This window comes from Pseudoliparis swirei, chromosome 21, assembly GCF_029220125.1.
Source record: "Pseudoliparis swirei isolate HS2019 ecotype Mariana Trench chromosome 21, NWPU_hadal_v1, whole genome shotgun sequence".
NCBI lineage: Eukaryota > Metazoa > Chordata > Actinopteri > Perciformes > Liparidae > Pseudoliparis > Pseudoliparis swirei.
This window is the reverse complement of record NC_079408.1, coordinates 2,795,930-2,813,052: the sequence shown is the minus strand read 5'-3', so window position 1 is coordinate 2,813,052 and position 17,123 is coordinate 2,795,930. Positions and strand designations below refer to the sequence as shown.

Here is a 17,123-nt window from a genome sequence, read left to right as displayed (position 1 = left end):
AGAATCCCGTTCACGTCGTCGCTTCGTGTATTCACATCGTCATTCTTCTCCAGGTTCCCCCTCCAGTCCCTAAGAAGCCGAATGTGCTGCTCCTTCCCCCGTCGGTCCACTCCTCCACCAACGGGCGCGCAGACCGCCAGACCCCCCGGGGGGCCGACAGCCCCGCGGGCCTCCGGTCCCCCAGGGGAACGTTCCCGCCAGAAGAGGAGCGCCGCGGTTCTCCCGGTGTTCCCGAAACGCCGGAGCAAGACGAGGACCACTCGGGAATATACGAGGAGATCTCAAAAGAGTCGCCGCTGCACGACTCCCCCCTCACGGAGCTGGAAGGGAAACTGGGCGACACCGGGAGCGGGGCGGGTACGTAGCTTTTGGTTTTTGGCACATTTAAACCTTCAGATCTTCTTTAAAAGATATTGAAGAAACGTTAAAAAGAGCTCCTCGTCAGACGTCTGTACAGGCTTTTTACATTTTTGAAATATTGAATCCAGGAAGAATAGAGAGATATGATAACATATCATTTTAGCGAACGCTTTTATCCAATGTAACATTCATGCACCGGAGGCACAGCTACAGGGACGCAGGGTTAAGGGTCTTGCTCAAAGGCACATCGGACACATCCGACCCAGTCGCCCTACATGATGACTTCACAATAGAACCTTTACAGTAGATCCCTTCACCAATACATTAAAAAACGAGATATGCAAATTGACACATTTAATGTTGTCCTTTCAATTCAATTTTTCAATTCAGTTCATTTGTATAGCTCATTTTCACAAATTACGAATTTGTCTGCTTTACAATCTGTACACATAGACATCCCTGACCTTTGACCTTTGACCTCACATCGGATCAGGAAAAACTCCCAAATAACCCTTCAGGGGGAAAAAAAGGGAAGAAACCTGGAGGAGAGCAACAGAGGAGGATCCCTCTCCAGGATGGACAGAACAATAGATGTAATGTGACCAGAAGGACAGATTTAGAGTTTAAATACATTCAATGAATATGACAGAGTGGATGAATAGTTCATAGTAGGCATATTCCACGATGGAGGCCTCCACGATCCATCAGGCAGATGGCGGTGGGGAGGAGTGGGCGGAGTCTTCTTTCCTACTTTTGAATAGTTTAAAAAAAGATATTGTCCACACATCGTATATTTACACTACAGGCAGCGGCCAAGAACGACTGCACAGTAATCAGAGTTCTCACGGTGTGGTTGTGTGTGTGTGTGTGTGTGTGTGTGACGACTGTGTTTGCAAACACAAATATGAGTGAGTTCATGGAGCCGGAGGCGGCGTGTCCGCGTGTTCGCCGAGCGCCGTCTTCCCGCTGCGCTCGGTGCATAACTTGAGGAGATTTCTCAGTTTTCAAACAGCCCAATTATGCTAAAATGGTCCGGAGTGAAAACACTCGCTCGGTTCCCGCTGTTTGCGGCGCCGCCGGCGTTCATCGTCGTCGTCGTCTAATTATTAGTGTGTGAAATGTCACGTTTTGTTTTTTGTGAATATTTTTGGGGTAGAATTCTTCTCGTCTCGCTCAGACGACTCTGCAGCCAATGAGAAGCCGGCGCTGCACATCGTCGAGGACACGGACGGCGTGGCCGACTCGCCCTCCACGCACACCACGGAGGACCTGTTCACCATCATCCACCGGTGAGCGGACTGATCCTCATTCAGGATCCACCTCTGGAACGCCTTCCTCAAGGTGCATTGTTAGCATGGTAGCTCCTGAAGCTGCTTTATAACCCGAGAGTGAAGAAGGTTGCCTAGCAACGCCTACATGTACTGCAGGCTACTGTATGTCCACAATCTCTATAACACACACACACATGCAAACACACACACACGCAAGCAAGTAGGCACATACACCCACACACAAGCACAAACAAGTATGCACGCACACATGCACACGCAAACACACACACACACACACAGACACACACACACAGGCACACAGATACACACACACAAATACACACACAGACACACACAGGCACACAGATACACACAAACACACACACAGACACACACAGGCACACAGATACACACACAAACACACACACAGACACACACACACAGACACACACAGGCACACAGATACACACACGCAAACACACACACAGACACACAGACACAAATACACACACACACACAGGCACACAGATACACACACACAAATACACACACAGACACACACAGGCACACAGATACACACACAGACACACACAGGCACACAGATACACACACACAAATACACACACAGACACACACACACACACACAGACACACAGAGGCACACAGATACACACACAAATACACACACAGACACACACAGACACACAGAGGCACACAGATACACACACAAATACACACACACGTACACACATAGACACACACATACACACATACACACACAGACACACACACACAGATACACACACAGATATACACACACAGACACACACAGGCACACAGATACACACACAAACACACACACAGACACACACACACACAGACATATAGACACACACAGACACACACACACAGACACACACAGGCACACACACACAGACACACACACACACAGACACACACAGGCACACACAGACACACACACAGACACACAGGCACACACACACACACACACACAGACACACACACAGACACATACACATACACACAGACACACATACAGACACACACACAGACACACACACACACACACACACACACACACACAGACACACACATAGACACACACACACAGACACACACACAGACACACACACAGACACACACACACACACATACACACACATACACACACACACACACACAGACACACACAGACACACACACACATACACACACAGACACACACACACACACAGACACACACACACAGACACATACACACACACACACATACACACACAGACACACACACATACAGACACACACAGACACACACACATACACACACACACATACACACACACACACACACACACAGACACACACACAGACACACACACATACAGACACATACACACAGACACACACACAGACACACACACAGGCACACAGATACACACACGCAAACACACACGCATACACACACACACACCCACATGCATACACACACAAGCTGGTCTCTAAGCAACAGGTTTTCATGATGCTGAAAATAGCTTGAAAGCCAGAGAAGGAAAAGGTGGGGAGGGGGCGGGACTACAGAGGGGGGCGGGGTTACAGAGGGAGGGGCTACAGAGGGAGGGGGCGGGGCTACATGGATAACTTCCATGTAATCTGTCAATGAAAGTCTTCACTGAGAGTCTCGTCACACGTGCTCCTTCACCTTCGTCGTCCTCTCCTCTTCTTCACAGGTCCAAGCGGAAGGTCCTCGGCCGCAAGGAGCCGACGGACTCCTTCGGCAGCCGGCAGAGCCTCGTGTCCCCGGTGAAGCACGGCGGCCTCCGGACCGTGACCTTGGGCGGCCAGAGGTCGAGCTCCCGCAACGACAACTTCATGGCGCTGCTCCAGAAGAAAGGCAGCAAGGCGTCCGGCGGGGGGGCGCGCGTCTCCGCCATGGAGCTCCTCAAAAGCACCAACCCGTTGGCCCGCCGGGTCACGGAGGCCCCCGGCGCCTCGGCGGCGGCGCCCGGCGAGGGCGGAGACGCGGCGGCGTACGGGAACGGCAAACCCAACCATCAATGAGGGGAACCGGATCCACCAAAAGACACCAGAACAACCCCGCGGCGCCGACGCCGTCCTCTCGTCCAATCGGCTCGCTCCCTCTAGCGATTGATCATTTGCACCGTCCAATCAAATCGGAGCACGCTTTTTTTTGGGGACCAGAACGGGGCGTCGCCCATCGGTCGAAGCGCCGTCTGTTCTCCCGTCTGACCGGTTCCTGAGACCCGTGGAGTGTTTTCAATGAACTAGGAGGTTTTAACGGTTTTAACGTTTTTTGCGGTTTTACGTTTTTTGCCGGTGGATATCTTCCCTCCTGGATCCCCCCCCCCCCCCCAAAGAAAAACCTCTCGTGCACCATCGGGGGGCGGGGCTTCTGGCCACCAAAGATGACGCATGGGCATGTCTCGTATCAGTTGCTCGTGAACGCAGACGAAGACTTTCTGGAACGCAAAGCACTTTATTTTCTTATTTTCTTTTCGTTTTTTCTTCCAAGTCTCCGTTTTAAATGTTCATTTTTTTCCGTGTTCCGTCCAGCGCTCCATCGGGGTTATTATGGGATGTACAGAGACGAACGCGTCTATCAGTGGACTAGAGACAGTGTACAGCGAGCGGCTTGGACTACGACATGTACACACACACACGCACACACACACACACACACACACACCCACACCCACACCCACACACACACACACACACACTCACACGACAGCTGGCCTGTGGAGTTTCTGTCCAGGAGAGCATGAAGCAGCCGGTTTGTATCCGCCCTGGTCTCTGGTGACCAACAGACGACGAGCAGACCAGAGGGGACCCGACGGTGTGTGTGTGTGTGTGGAACCAAGAGGATTCTGGGAAACCAAGAGGATTCTGGGATAGATAAAAGGAGCAGAATCCGTCTGCAGAGCGATGTTTTACACATAGCACCGCCCCCTTTATGTCACTTCCTCTTTTAACCTCCATAGCCGCGCCCCTCATCCTCCCTCCCTCCTCCTCTGCATTCAGTCTATTCATCTGAGCTCGGCGGACGACGCGACACCGGATGAATGTCCAACAAGAGAAATACATCAAACAACAACAACAACAACAAACAGCTTTCTATCAACGCTCATCTTCTGCCTTCTCTCTTGAATTTTTATACTTTTTTTTATTTTTATCGATCTGTGCACAAGCGAGCCGGTTTAAATGAGTCGACCTTTGACCTTTGACCCCCGGACGACCCCTCGGCTTTGGATTTTTATTTTTTGGGGGGATTAGCCGCGGTTCACCTGACTCCTCACCTCCCCCAGTCTGCAGGCGGATCGCTCTATTGAGTCACAGCTCCCCCTAGTGGGCGGAGAGATTATAAAATCTATAAATATAAACTCTCACACACACACACACACACACACACCCTACAGTCCTTCAGGTACTCCGTCATCCTGAGAGAGAAAAAAAGATTAAAAAAAATGCATAAATTATCACCATTTATGACGACTAGTCGAGTGACGCTTGTTTTAAATATTTAGCGAATGAAAAAAAAGAAAAAGATGAACCTATAAATCTGTTTGTTTGCCTTGTATACTGAACCACGGGCTGCAGGCCAACTGTGTTTTTTATTTTTTCGTATTTTTGTCGATGTATTATATGAGCTGCCTTGGTCGTAAACACACACACACACACACGTACACAAACACGCACACACACACACGTACACACACACACGTACACACACACACAACCTGTGCAACAATCTAAAAAAAAGAAAGAAAGAAGGGAGCATTTATGTTTTATCAATCAAAGAAATTATCAAACAAATATCCGCCAAAATTTGCATTCATATCCATGCAGAGGAAGGCAGTGTATAGGCCCCGCCCCCTTTTAGAGCAATATCCCTCAGAGGAACCACAGACCTGAGATCAGATGAGTAGAACTGCATTGAAACCCGGAGAGGACAGAGGGTGCGCTTGTTTCCGGTTCTTTACCGCCAGCGAGCACGCTTCTGATTGGATGGGTGTTGAGCGGGGGAGGGGAGGGGGCGGGGCATACGGGTGCTCTGTGGACACGAGAGAGGGCGCCAGGCGTTTCACCGCGGAGGCCGAAAAATCCCGTCACCGGTCGGCCCACTGCCGGCTCCGCGCCATATCTTTTGTAAGACTTCTAAGGTGTGCCAACGGCGAAGAGGCGGGGCCAATCGGCCCCCGTTGCATTGGTCCCGCCCTCTTTTTTCATCTCTCGCCATTCGCCAACCGGTGAGATTATTTTTCGGTGCTGGCTCCGCCTCCAGAAAGCGTGTTATGATTGTTATCACCGTGAAATCCGTTGACACAATATAAAAATACATCTATGTGAAAGAGACTCGAGAGACACATTGGAGGTGTAGTCCGTCATCCCTTCTTCAGAAGGGAGGGAGAGGCAGAGGAGGAGGAGGAGGAGGAGGAGGAGCGGAACTTTGGTGGATTACCACACTGAAAATATTCACCTCCTCGTCTCCTCCCTTCACCTCCTCGTCTCCTCCCCTCTTCTCTTCTCAGCTGTGGCGTGACTCAGAGGAGTAATCGTGTCTCTCTCTCTCTCTCGCTCGTTTTCTCTACCCTGCAAAGTGATGAAAGAAAGAAGAAGGTAAAATGGGAAAGCACAAAGTCAAAGTTTATTAATTTCCTCGTCGGAACTCGTCGTTCCGGGAAGTCAGATTTTGTTCCCGCTTTGAGAACTCAAAGGCGAGCGCGATGTGGCGCCCTCTGGTGGCGAGGCGGCACATTGCACCCGGCGCCTTTAAGAGAACTACGGCGGCCCGCAGGTGGCGTGGTACGAGACACGCCCCTCGATCCCGCGTACTGCGCCTTTAAATCCAGAAGCTGGAGTTCCACCCCGAGGCCGTACCGCTGCGGGGGTTATTAACGTAATGAGAGAGAGGAAGAGGAGGGGGCAGCAGGGGGAGGGGCCACGGCTGCAGATTCGGGGGGCCGCGGAGTATCTCGCATTCGTTCGAAGGGGCGTGCCAGACGGGTGGAGTTTGAGGGCGTCTTCAGCGGTACTTTGGACAAAAACTGAGGTCCCTCGCCGGTAAACCCCGCCCACCTGCCACACCGAGCAGAGTACACCCCCCCCCCCCCCCCCACTGCCCAGTTCAGGGACGATGAAGAAGAGATGACAATTAGAGATATACAGAGAGAGTTATTGGAATTATTCTATTTTTGTTATTCTACACCTTGAGAGAATTAAAAAGACATATTTAAAGGAATACTCCGTGTGTGTGTGTTGAATAACCTCCTGCCCCCGCCCCCCATCCAGTGGCGTGACGCACACACACGAAACGCAGCTCCATGCGATGCCATATATACGTGATCAAATTATTATATCGTTATGAATAAATTATTTTTCTTGCTTAAAGAAAGTTTCACTCGCTTTCCTTTCCAGTGAAATGTCATGAAGGCCGGACTGTGTGTGTGTGTGTGTGTGTGACTGTGTGTGTGTGTGACTGTGTGTGTGTGTGTGTGACTGTGTGTGTGACTGTGTGAGTGTGTGACTGTGTGTGTGAGTGTGTGACTGTGTGTGACTGTGTGTGTGTGAGTGTGTGACTGTGTGTGACTGTGTGTGTGTGTGTGTGACTGTGTGTGTGTGTGTGTGTGACTGTGTGACTGTGTGTGTGACTGTGTGTGAGTGTGTGTGTGTGTGTGTGTGTGTGTGTGTGTGTGTGTGTGACTGTGTGTGTGACTGTGTGTGTGTGACTGTGTGTGTGTGACTGTGTGTGTGAGACTGTGTGTGTGTGTGACTGTGTGTGTGTGTGTGTGGACTCAGGTGGGCTATCCAGGCTGCTTCTGCAAAGTGTTTCATGTTCCAGCTCCTTAACGACTTCCTCTCAGTTAATTGCATCCTTCCTATTGAGAGACACACACACACACACCCTTCACACACACACACACACACACACACACACACACACACACACACACACACACACACACACACACACACACACACACACACACACACACACACACACACACACACACGTACACGCGCTTTAACTCTCTGTTAACACTATCTTCCGGCGGCGCTCTGCTGCCCCCTAGTGGCCAGTTCTTATAAACCTTTTATGGACGAGAAAAACATGAAGACAAATAAATATAAAAAACAGATTAAAATGTGTGAAAGATGAGTGATAAAGAAGTTTCAGCTTCAGAGGATGTAGCTTCATGGAGATGAATGAATTACATGTGTTAAAGTATTTTATACTTTAATCGTATATTAATATTTATTCAGAGCCATAAACATGAAAACATGTGAAACTAGACTTTGTATTGTACATTCATGATAACAATGAACTTTAAGGCCATGGATCACTTTAGAGGTGCTCAATGTGTGTGTGAGTATGTGTGTGTGTGTGTGTGAGTGTGTGAGTGTGTGTGTGTATATGTGTGTCCTGCAACAGAGTTATTACTGTATCAGCTTCATAATAAAATGTCTGAGTTTAATTACATCTATCTATCTATCTATGTGCACACACGCACACACACAAGGGAAGGCTCACTCATCAGGGCAAACTACCATGCCGCCACTCTTCCTGTTTCTGACGGTAGAGAGAGCACGCCATGTTATCTATGACACACACACACACACACACATATATACACACACACACAGTGGTGTCTGTGGCCATAACTCAGGAAGCACTGAGCAATCTGCAACTCAGAGTTGAGATGAGAAATTTACTTCTGCCGACGCCTAATCCCCAAAGAAGGAGAAGAGGGAGAAGAAGAAGCAGGAGAAGAAGAAGAAGAAAGTGGAGGAGGAAAAGAAGAACCAGAAGAAGAAAAGAAAAGGAAAAAGGAGGGTGAAGAAGAAAATGGGGAAATAAATTGCAACTGGAAGAAAAACAAAAACCGAGGAAGTGGAACTCAAACACAGAGAAAGGGAGGGATGACAGACTAGCAGGGAGGAGGGAGGGAGGGAGGGAGGGAAGAAGAGGAGGAGGAGTAACGGCAAGTGCAGGAGACACGAAGGAGTAGAGAGAAAACCACAACGTTAGGAAAGAGAAGAAGTAGAAGGCTATTTTTTTTTTAAACATCCTGATTGTTTGGAATACCTGTTCGGGAAACACACACACACACACACACACACACACACACACACACTGATGCTCCTGCTTTATGGACCATCTCCACCTCCAGCTCTGCACACAGAAGACCGACCTCTCCGACCAGACATGCAATTCTACTACGTGGTGGGTAACGTGTGTGTGTGTGTAGTTGTTTGGTGTGTGTGTGTGGTTGTTGTGTTGCCGTGCAATGCTAATATCTCCATTTATATTATTTCATGTTACATTACATTTAATGTAATGTAATGTATTTTATGTGTATTTTTTTCATATTAACAGGCTTTAAAATAACGCTATGGAATGAAGAAAATATAGAATATCAGCTGTTTTTTCTAAAAGAATATATATGTATATATATATATATATAAGAACATGTGGCTGTAAGATTAATTATGCCAGCAGGCTGAGTAGATTAATTAATTAAAGATTAAAAAGCAGCATGATCATCATGGTTCAAAGGTCTCTGTTTATCATGAGGCTCCTCCTTCTTGTCTGATCCATGTTTTTATCGTGCTGTCATTAAACTCCTAATGTATATGTATATATATATATATATAAATTAGGGCTGTCAATCGATTAAAAAAAATTAACTAATTAATCGCATTTTGAAATTCATTAATCGCGATTAATCGCAATTAAAAGTTAAAAGTTAAAAGTTCATTCTTTTTAAAGACCAAACTTCACACAGAGCTGTGTTTTCAAAGAGGCTCCTACCTATAAAGTGCCAGCGAGGTATTTAATATTGTGGATGATGAATTGTTTTTCCAGTGAAACATCAGATTAGTAAAAAAAAAGAAGTATATTGAGACCCCATTGGTCCTGTCATCTTTACCACTGAACAGCAGAACCAGTGGCCTTGGGAACTGACTGACATTCACATATGTCCTGTTCACCCTCTGGAGGCTGGGGGCATTTTATACATTTTACAAAAACATGTAAATTCACCTTTTAAAGGCGTTTGCATATGACACATACCCACGTGTTCTACATCAAACATTCCAGAACAATCTCAGCTCTATTCAATGAAGCTCATTGTCCTCGCGCCGTGTTCTCTGCTCTCTGACTGACAGGCTGTTATAGAGCCTCACCTGTGGTGGGAGGTCCTTTGTGATTTACTGAGTGTTCATTGGTTGTTTTTTCCCCAAAATGTTGACAGACAAACGGATTGACCAATCACGGTGAAGGTTTCGTGTGACGAATTCTTTCTGCGCCGCGTCCCCCGACACGTCGCCCCTCCGTTCCTCTGTGTATCAGAGGGGGAGACGAGAGGAAGGAGGAGCAGGAGGAAACTCGACTGATTCATCCACGAGTTTAAACTGATTTCTGCTCCTTATTTTCGCTGAGAAATAATTGTTTTAAAAATGGAAACAGTGTTAAACCGTACTGCCGCGGTTTGACACTCGGTTTGAGTGTAAAAACGTCAACGAACACCGGAAGTAAACAAAGTTGCGTTAATTGCGTTAAAATATTTTAGTGCGTTAACGCAGCCAAATTAATCGCATAGATTAACGCGTTAACGCTGACAGCCCCAATACAAATATGTATATAAATATATGAATACATGTATAAATATATATATTTATAAATATATATAAATGTATATATATATACTTATACATGTATATATATTCATAAATAAATATATATATATACAAATAAATCTATATTTATAAATAAATATATTAATGAATATATATTTATTTATAAATAAAACTTAACCACATGCAACAGAGGGGAACAAGCAGTCGTGTTTCTCTTCGATTGTTGAGTGGAAACTTTTCATCTTTCTTGGTCACAAATACGAAGAAAGAAGGAAGCGGCGAGTGTTTCTGGTTTCCATGGAAACCCAGAGGAAAATCACAAAGCTCGTGATTTTGTTTCCTTCAGTGAGATGCACGATTGCAGGTACTGAGCGTTGCATTAATCTTTATTTATTTTTATCAATAACAAACCAAATGACGATGTCAAATCCACACGGTGCTGCTTTTAGAAAAGAAGAGTCATCCAGTTTTCTAATTTTTCAGCTGGTTGTTTGTTTTTGTTTTTTTAGGATTCTTGGCTTCAAAGTTTCGGTTAACTCCCATCAATCTCTTCCACCTCGTAGAAGTAGCACATTGTTTTTGGTCGTGCACCAAACTGTCCACCGGCCAACAACGAGCAGACAGACGGATATAATCGGTGTTCATGTTGTGGTTGAGTCTCACTGGTCTCATGTTGTGGTTGAGTCTCACCAGTCTCATGTTGTGATTGAGTCCCACCAGTCTCATGTTGTGGTTGAGTCTCACTGGTCTCATGTTTTAGTTGAGTCTCACCGGTCTCATGTTTTAATTGAGTCTCACCAGTCTCATGTTGTGGTTGAGTCTCACCAGTCATGTTGTGGTTGAGTCTCACCAGTCTCATGTTGTGGTTGAGTCTCACCAGTCTCATGTTGTGGTTGTTGTTGAGTCTCACCAGTCTCATGTTTTAATTGAGTCTCACCAGTCTCATGTTGTTGAGTCTCACCAGTCTCATGTTGTGGTTGAGTCTCACCAGTCTCATGTTGTTGTTAAGTCTCACCAGTCTCATGTTGTTGTTGAGTCTCACCAGTCTCATGTTGTGGTTGAGTCTCAGCAGTCTCACGTTGTTGTTAAGTCTCACCAGTCTCATGTTTTAATTGAGTCTCACCAGTCTCATGTTGTTGTTGAGTCTCACCAGTCTCATGTTGTGGTTGAGTCTCACCAGTCTCATGTTGTGGTGCTACATTTACTTTGGTCTTGGTCTTGACTTGGTCCCAGCCTCTTGAGGTCTTTGTCTCTCACCCTTGAGGTCTTGGTCCCAGCCCCTTGAGGTCTTGGTCTCTGACCCTTGAGGTCTTGGTCCCAGCCCCTTAAGGTCTTGGTCTCTGACCCTTGAGGTCTTGGTCTCTGACCCTTGAGGTCTTGGTCCCAGCCCCTTGAGGTCTTGGTCTCTGACCCTTGAGGTCTTGGTCCCAGCCCCTTGAGGTCTTGGTCTCTGACCCTTGAGCTCTTGATCCCAGCCCCTTTAGGTCTTGGTCTCTGGCCCTTGAGGTCTTGGTCTCTGACCCTTGAGGTCTTGGTCCCAGCCCCTTAAGGTCTTGGTCTCTGACCCTTGAGGTCTTGGTCTCTGACCCTTGAGGTCTTGGTCCCAGCCCCTTGAGGTCTTGGTCTCTGACCCTTGAGGTCTTGGTCCCAGCCCCTTGAGGTCTTGGTCTCTGACCCTTGAGGTCTTTGTCTCTCACCCTTGAGGTCTTGGTCCCAGCCCCTTGAGGTCTTGGTCTCTGACCCTTGAGGTCTTGGTCCCAGCCCCTTAAGGTCTTGGTCTCTGACCCTTGAGGTCTTGGTCTCTGACCCTTGAGGTCTTGGTCCCAGCCCCTTGAGGTCTTGGTCTCTGACCCTTGAGGTCTTGGTCCCAGCCCCTTGAGGTCTTGGTCTCTGACCCTTGAGCTCTTGATCCCAGCCCCTTTAGGTCTTGGTCTCTGACCCTTGAGGTCTTGGTCTCTGACCCTTGAGGTCTTGGTCCCAGCCCCTTAAGGTCTTGGTCTCTGACCCTTGAGGTCTTGGTCTCTGACCCTTGAGGTCTTGGTCCCAGCCCCTTGAGGTCTTGGTCTCTGACCCTTGAGGTCTTGGTCCCAGCCCTTGAGGTCTTGGTCTCTGACCCTTGAGGTCTTGGTCCCAGCCCTTGAGGTCTTGGTCTCTGACCCTTGAGGTCTTGGTCTCTGACCCTTGAGGTCTTGGTCCCAGCCCCTTGAGGTCTTGGTCTCTGACCCTTGAGGTCTTGGTCCCAGCCCCTTGAGGTCTTGGTCTCTGACCCTTGAGGTCTTGGTCTCTGACCCTTGAGGTCTTGGTCCCAGCCCCTTGAGGTCTTGGTCTCTGACCCTTGAGGTCTTGGTCCCAGCCCCTTGAGGTCTTGGTCCCAGCCCCTTGAGGTCTTGGTCTCTGACCCTTGTGGTCTTGGTCTCTGACCCTTGAGGTCTTGGTCCCAGCCCCTTGTGGTCTTGGTCTCTGACCCTTGAGGTCTTGGTCCCAGCCCCTTGAGGTCTTGGTCTCTGACCCTTGAGGTCTTGGTCCCAGCCCCTTGAGGTCTTGGTCTCTGACCCTTGAGGTCTTGGTCCCAGCCCCTTGAGGTCTTGGTCTCTGACCCTTGAGGTCTTGGTCTCTGACCCTTGAGGTCTTGGTCCCAGCCCCTTAAGGTCTTGGTCTCTGACCCTTGAGGTCTTGGTCGTCTTGGTCTCTGACCCTTGAGGTCTTGGTCCCAGCCCCTTAAGGTCTTGGTCTCTGACCCTTGAGGTCTTGGTCCCAGCCCCTTGAGGTCTTGATTTTAACTCAGTCTCAAGCCCTCATAGTCTTGGAGTTTTATTTTGAAAGGCATCAGATGTTTGTTGTTGTTCTTTACTCTCGTTTCTTTAATGATGAATAGATTTATTCTGTGGATCCATCAGTGCAGCGCAGATTCAGGTCAGGATCTGTCAGACAGTGATGATGATGATGATGATGATGATGAAGGTGATGGGTGTGGATGTGAACGTCCTGTAGAGAGAGAGAGAGAGAGAGAGACAGAGAGAGAGATTTTTTTGTGATTTTTAGAAAACCTTTATTCAAAAAAACTTTGAACCACAATAAACCAAGAGGGAGCTGTGACTCAATAGAGCGATCCGCCTGCAGACTGGGGGAGGTGAGGAGGCGAGGTGAACCGCGGCTAATCCCCCCAAAAAAATGCAGCACCAATCCTGAAACAAAGAGAACGTCCATGATGCTCATGCTGGACACTAAACTAAAGTCCACTGAGGACAGGAAGTGCCTCCTGCCCTCCGTCTTGAGGCTGAAGCTCCTCCCAGTGCTGAGGCTCCTCCTCTTCACTCAACCTCTCCTCTCGCCCTCCTCTCCTCGTCCACCACCTGCAGCACCTTCCGGAGGTCGCACAGGATCTTTTTGAGCCTGTAGAACTCCTGTGGCGTGAAGCTCCTCTCTCGTCTTCATCGTCAGGAAAGTGGCGGACAGGAAGAACTTATCCCTGCAGAAGTGGTCCTCCACCTTGAAGTGGTCCTCCACCTTGACGTGGTCCTCCACCTTCACGTGGTCCTCCACCTTGACGTGGTCCTCCACCTTGACGTGGTCCTCCACCTTGACGTGGTCCTCCACCTTGACGTGGTCCTCCACCTTGACGTGGTCCTCCACCTTGACGTGGTCCTCCACCTTGACGTGCCACGTCTGCTTGGTCTTCCGGAGGAACTCTTTTATCTCCTCCACACTGTAGTGTGGAGCAGAGTCGGAGTCTTCCTCCGAGCTGGACTCTGGCTCCGCCCCCCTTGGCCTGGACCTCCTTCTTCCCTCCGTCACCTCCTCCACACTTCCTCTTTAACCGGGGGACTCTGAGGCTCCTCCTCCACCTCCATGTCCACCTCACTGTCAGACAGCCCCACCTCCCTGACACCTGTCTCCCTCTCTTCCTCTGACTCCGCCTTGTCCTCCTCTTCACCTTGTTGGGCCACCTCAGCCCCGGCCCCACCCTCGTCTCTCCTCTCTTCCTCACCCTGCTGGTCTGCACCAGCCCCTCCCTCCTCTCTCCTCTCCTCCTCCTCTACCTCCTCACCCTCACCCTGCTGGCCTGTGACCATCTCTCCCTCCTCACCTTGCTGGACTGGACCAGTGCCCCCCTCCTCTTCCTCCTCCACAACCTGCTGGGCACCCCCCATCTCTGCCTGCTCCCTCTCCTCCCCCCTCTGGGTACCTGCAGTCCCTGGTTGCTCCCCCTCCCCCCCCAGCTGTGCACCCCCCTGGCTCCGCCCCCGAGGAGCCGCCCCGCTGGCGTTCTGCTCAGCAGCTCTCCACTGGTGGCAGTCCCTGGCTATGTGCCCCTCTCCCCGCAGATGAAGCACCTCCCGTTCCCTGAGGAGATGTATATTGGGTAGTTGTGCTCGGCCACCCTGATGAACACCCGGAGGCGGAGCTCTCCACCCTGATGAACACCCGGAGGCGGAGCTCTCCACCCTGATGAACACCCGGAGGCGGAGCTCTTCCCCCTGATGAACACCCGGAGGCGGAGCTCTCCACCCTGATGAACACCCGGAGGCGGAGCTCTTCCCCCTGATGAACACCCGGAGGCGGAGCTCTCCACCCTGATGAACACCCGGAGGCGGAGCTCTTCTCCCCTTTTATTTAGGATCATAGAGAGATGCCTCCGGTGGGACCACACTGCCTCATCCGGGAGGACTTCCACCCTGAGGGGATCTTCTTCAACCGGGACACCACCTTCCCGTGCTTCACCAGCTCCTTCAAGATCACCTCCTCTTTTATAAAAGGAGGCACGTTGGCCACGGTGACCCGAACCGACGGTGTGGCCAGCGGCGCCACCGGCACATACAGGCCTCTGATGACCCGACACCACCACTTCGTTCACCTTCGTCACGCTGTCTAGGAACAGCACCACCGCTCCGTTCATACGGGCAGCGGACCGCACGCAGTCGTCACGACCACGTCGCCCACTGCCAGCCCCTCCTCCTCCTCCGAGCACGGGAAACTCGGCGCCACTCTAATCCCGTGTGCCCGCGTGAGGAAGCTCATGTCCTCCATGACTCTAGCTCCCCGCTAGCACCCCGTTAGCTCACCGCTAGCACCCCGTTAGCTCACCGCTAGCACCCCGTTAGCTCCCCGTTAGCCCGCCGGTTAGCTCCCCGCTAGCTCCCCGTTAGCCCGCCGGTTAGCTCCCCGCTAGCCGCACGCCGCTAACGCTCACACAGACACACAAACAAAACCCTCCGTGAACTCACACTCACACAGACATTCAGGTGAATCCACAGACACTCACAACAAACATACCTTCTTAAAACGCCACTTTTTAACGGGGAAAACCACCGTTAGACAAACAATTCGCCTCTGCTCCACAAACTCACGTCTTCTCACGCAGAGAGAGAGAGAGAGAGAGAGAGATAGCCACCCACCCACCCGTTATCGATATCCTCGCTGGAATCTAGTTTCCTCTGTCGGCATTTCCGCTTCTCCTTTTCCCAAAAAATCCTCCCGCGGAAACAAATGGAGAGAGAGAGAGAGAGAGAGTGAGAGACACCAGTGCATCATGGGAAGGTTGCGAAATAAAATGTTGTTTGCAGGTTTGACATGTTTCTTTATTGTTCATGAATCTGTTTTGTCTTGTTGTACTTTTGTGTTTTTACTTCTAAAGAATTAAATTTGTTTTATTCAGAGAACTCAGAACAATTATTAGTTTCAGTTTGTCTTGTAGTTCTACTTTTGAACTGCAGGTGGCCGTGTAGTCAATGTGTGTGTGTGTGTGTGTGTGTGTGTGTGTGTGAGATCATCCATCCTGTTTTTAGCGTACAGTCCGAGTCAGCACTCGGTGTTTTAGGGGCACGAGGCTCCATCTCATGCCATCGTGACCTTTTGACCCGGCAGTGTAAGGCGGCATCACAGGAAGTGAGACAGGAAGTGAGACGACGGGGTGAACGGAACACACACAACGACCGCCGTGGCATATCCACCAGATCAATGGAAGGGTCAGGCCACGGGGTCAAAGGTCAAGACCGTTTCTACTGTATAAGCACATTTCTACATGATGACACCAGGAAGACGAGCCTGCTGCTCATTGGTCCTCAGCTTTGAGCCTCAATAGTGAGTCGTGTCTCTTTGTAGTCCTTTTGTGTCTCTTTGTTGTCCTTTTGTGTCTCTTTGTAGTCCTTTTGTGTCTCTTTGTAGTCCTTTTGTTTCTCTTTGTAGTCCTTTTGTGTCTCTTTGTAGTCCTTTTGTTTCTCTTTGTAGTCCTTTTGTTTCTCTTCGTAGTCCTTTTGTGTCTCTTTGTAGTCCTTTTGTTTCTCTTTGTAGTCCTTTTATGTCTCTTTGTAGTCCTTTTGTGTCTCTTTGTAGTCCTTTTGTGTCTCTTTCTGGTATTTATTTGGGGCGGTCTCAATATAGTGGAGTCCACTCTTCTCTTCTTTCCTTTCCTTTTTTTCTTCTCTCTTTCTATCCCCTTTTTATTTAAAATGTTTTTTTCTCACTTCCTACCTCCTTCTCTCCCATTTGAACTCCTCTTCTGGCTCTTTTCCTTTCCTTCCTTACCTCCTTATTCTTTCTATATTCCCTTCGGACCTCCTTTTCTCCTGCATTAGTTTATTTCCTTTCTCCGTACCTCTCTCTTTCCTTCCCTATGCCTCCTTACCTCTCTCTTTCCTTCCCTATGCCTCCTTACCTCCCTCTTTCCTTCCCTATGCCTCCTTACCTCTCTCTTTCCTTCCCTATGCCTCCTTACCTCCCTCTTTCCTTCCCTATGCCTCCTTACCTCTCTCTTTCCTTCCCTATGCCTCCTTACCTCCCTCTTTCCTTCCCTATGCCTCCTTACCTCCCTCTCTT

At 49.3% G+C, this 17,123-nt stretch overlaps 2 protein-coding genes across 7 annotated transcripts in view; both read left to right on the top strand.

Annotated features, from left to right (window-relative positions):
- The window catches only part of nhsl2 (NHS-like 2), a 56,335-nt gene extending 49,066 nt beyond the window's left edge, over window positions 1-7,269 (top strand). For all 6 annotated transcript variants that reach the window (XM_056442517.1, XM_056442516.1, XM_056442518.1 and 3 more), the window contains 3 exons: window positions 54-357; window positions 1,517-1,649; window positions 3,380-7,269. In XM_056442517.1, the coding sequence (XP_056298492.1) occupies window positions 54-357; window positions 1,517-1,649; window positions 3,380-3,710 (768 nt within the window). In that variant the 3' untranslated portion in view covers window positions 3,711-7,269. The remainder of the gene's footprint in view (window positions 1-53; window positions 358-1,516; window positions 1,650-3,379) is intronic.
- Window positions 7,270-8,686: 1,417 nt separating this feature from the next.
- arhgap36 (Rho GTPase activating protein 36) overlaps window positions 8,687-17,123 on the top strand; it is a 41,703-nt gene continuing 33,266 nt past the window's right edge. The window contains exon 1 of the mRNA XM_056442777.1: window positions 8,687-8,892. Within this exon, the coding sequence (XP_056298752.1) occupies window positions 8,806-8,892 (87 nt within the window). The 5' untranslated portion in view covers window positions 8,687-8,805. The remainder of the gene's footprint in view (window positions 8,893-17,123) is intronic.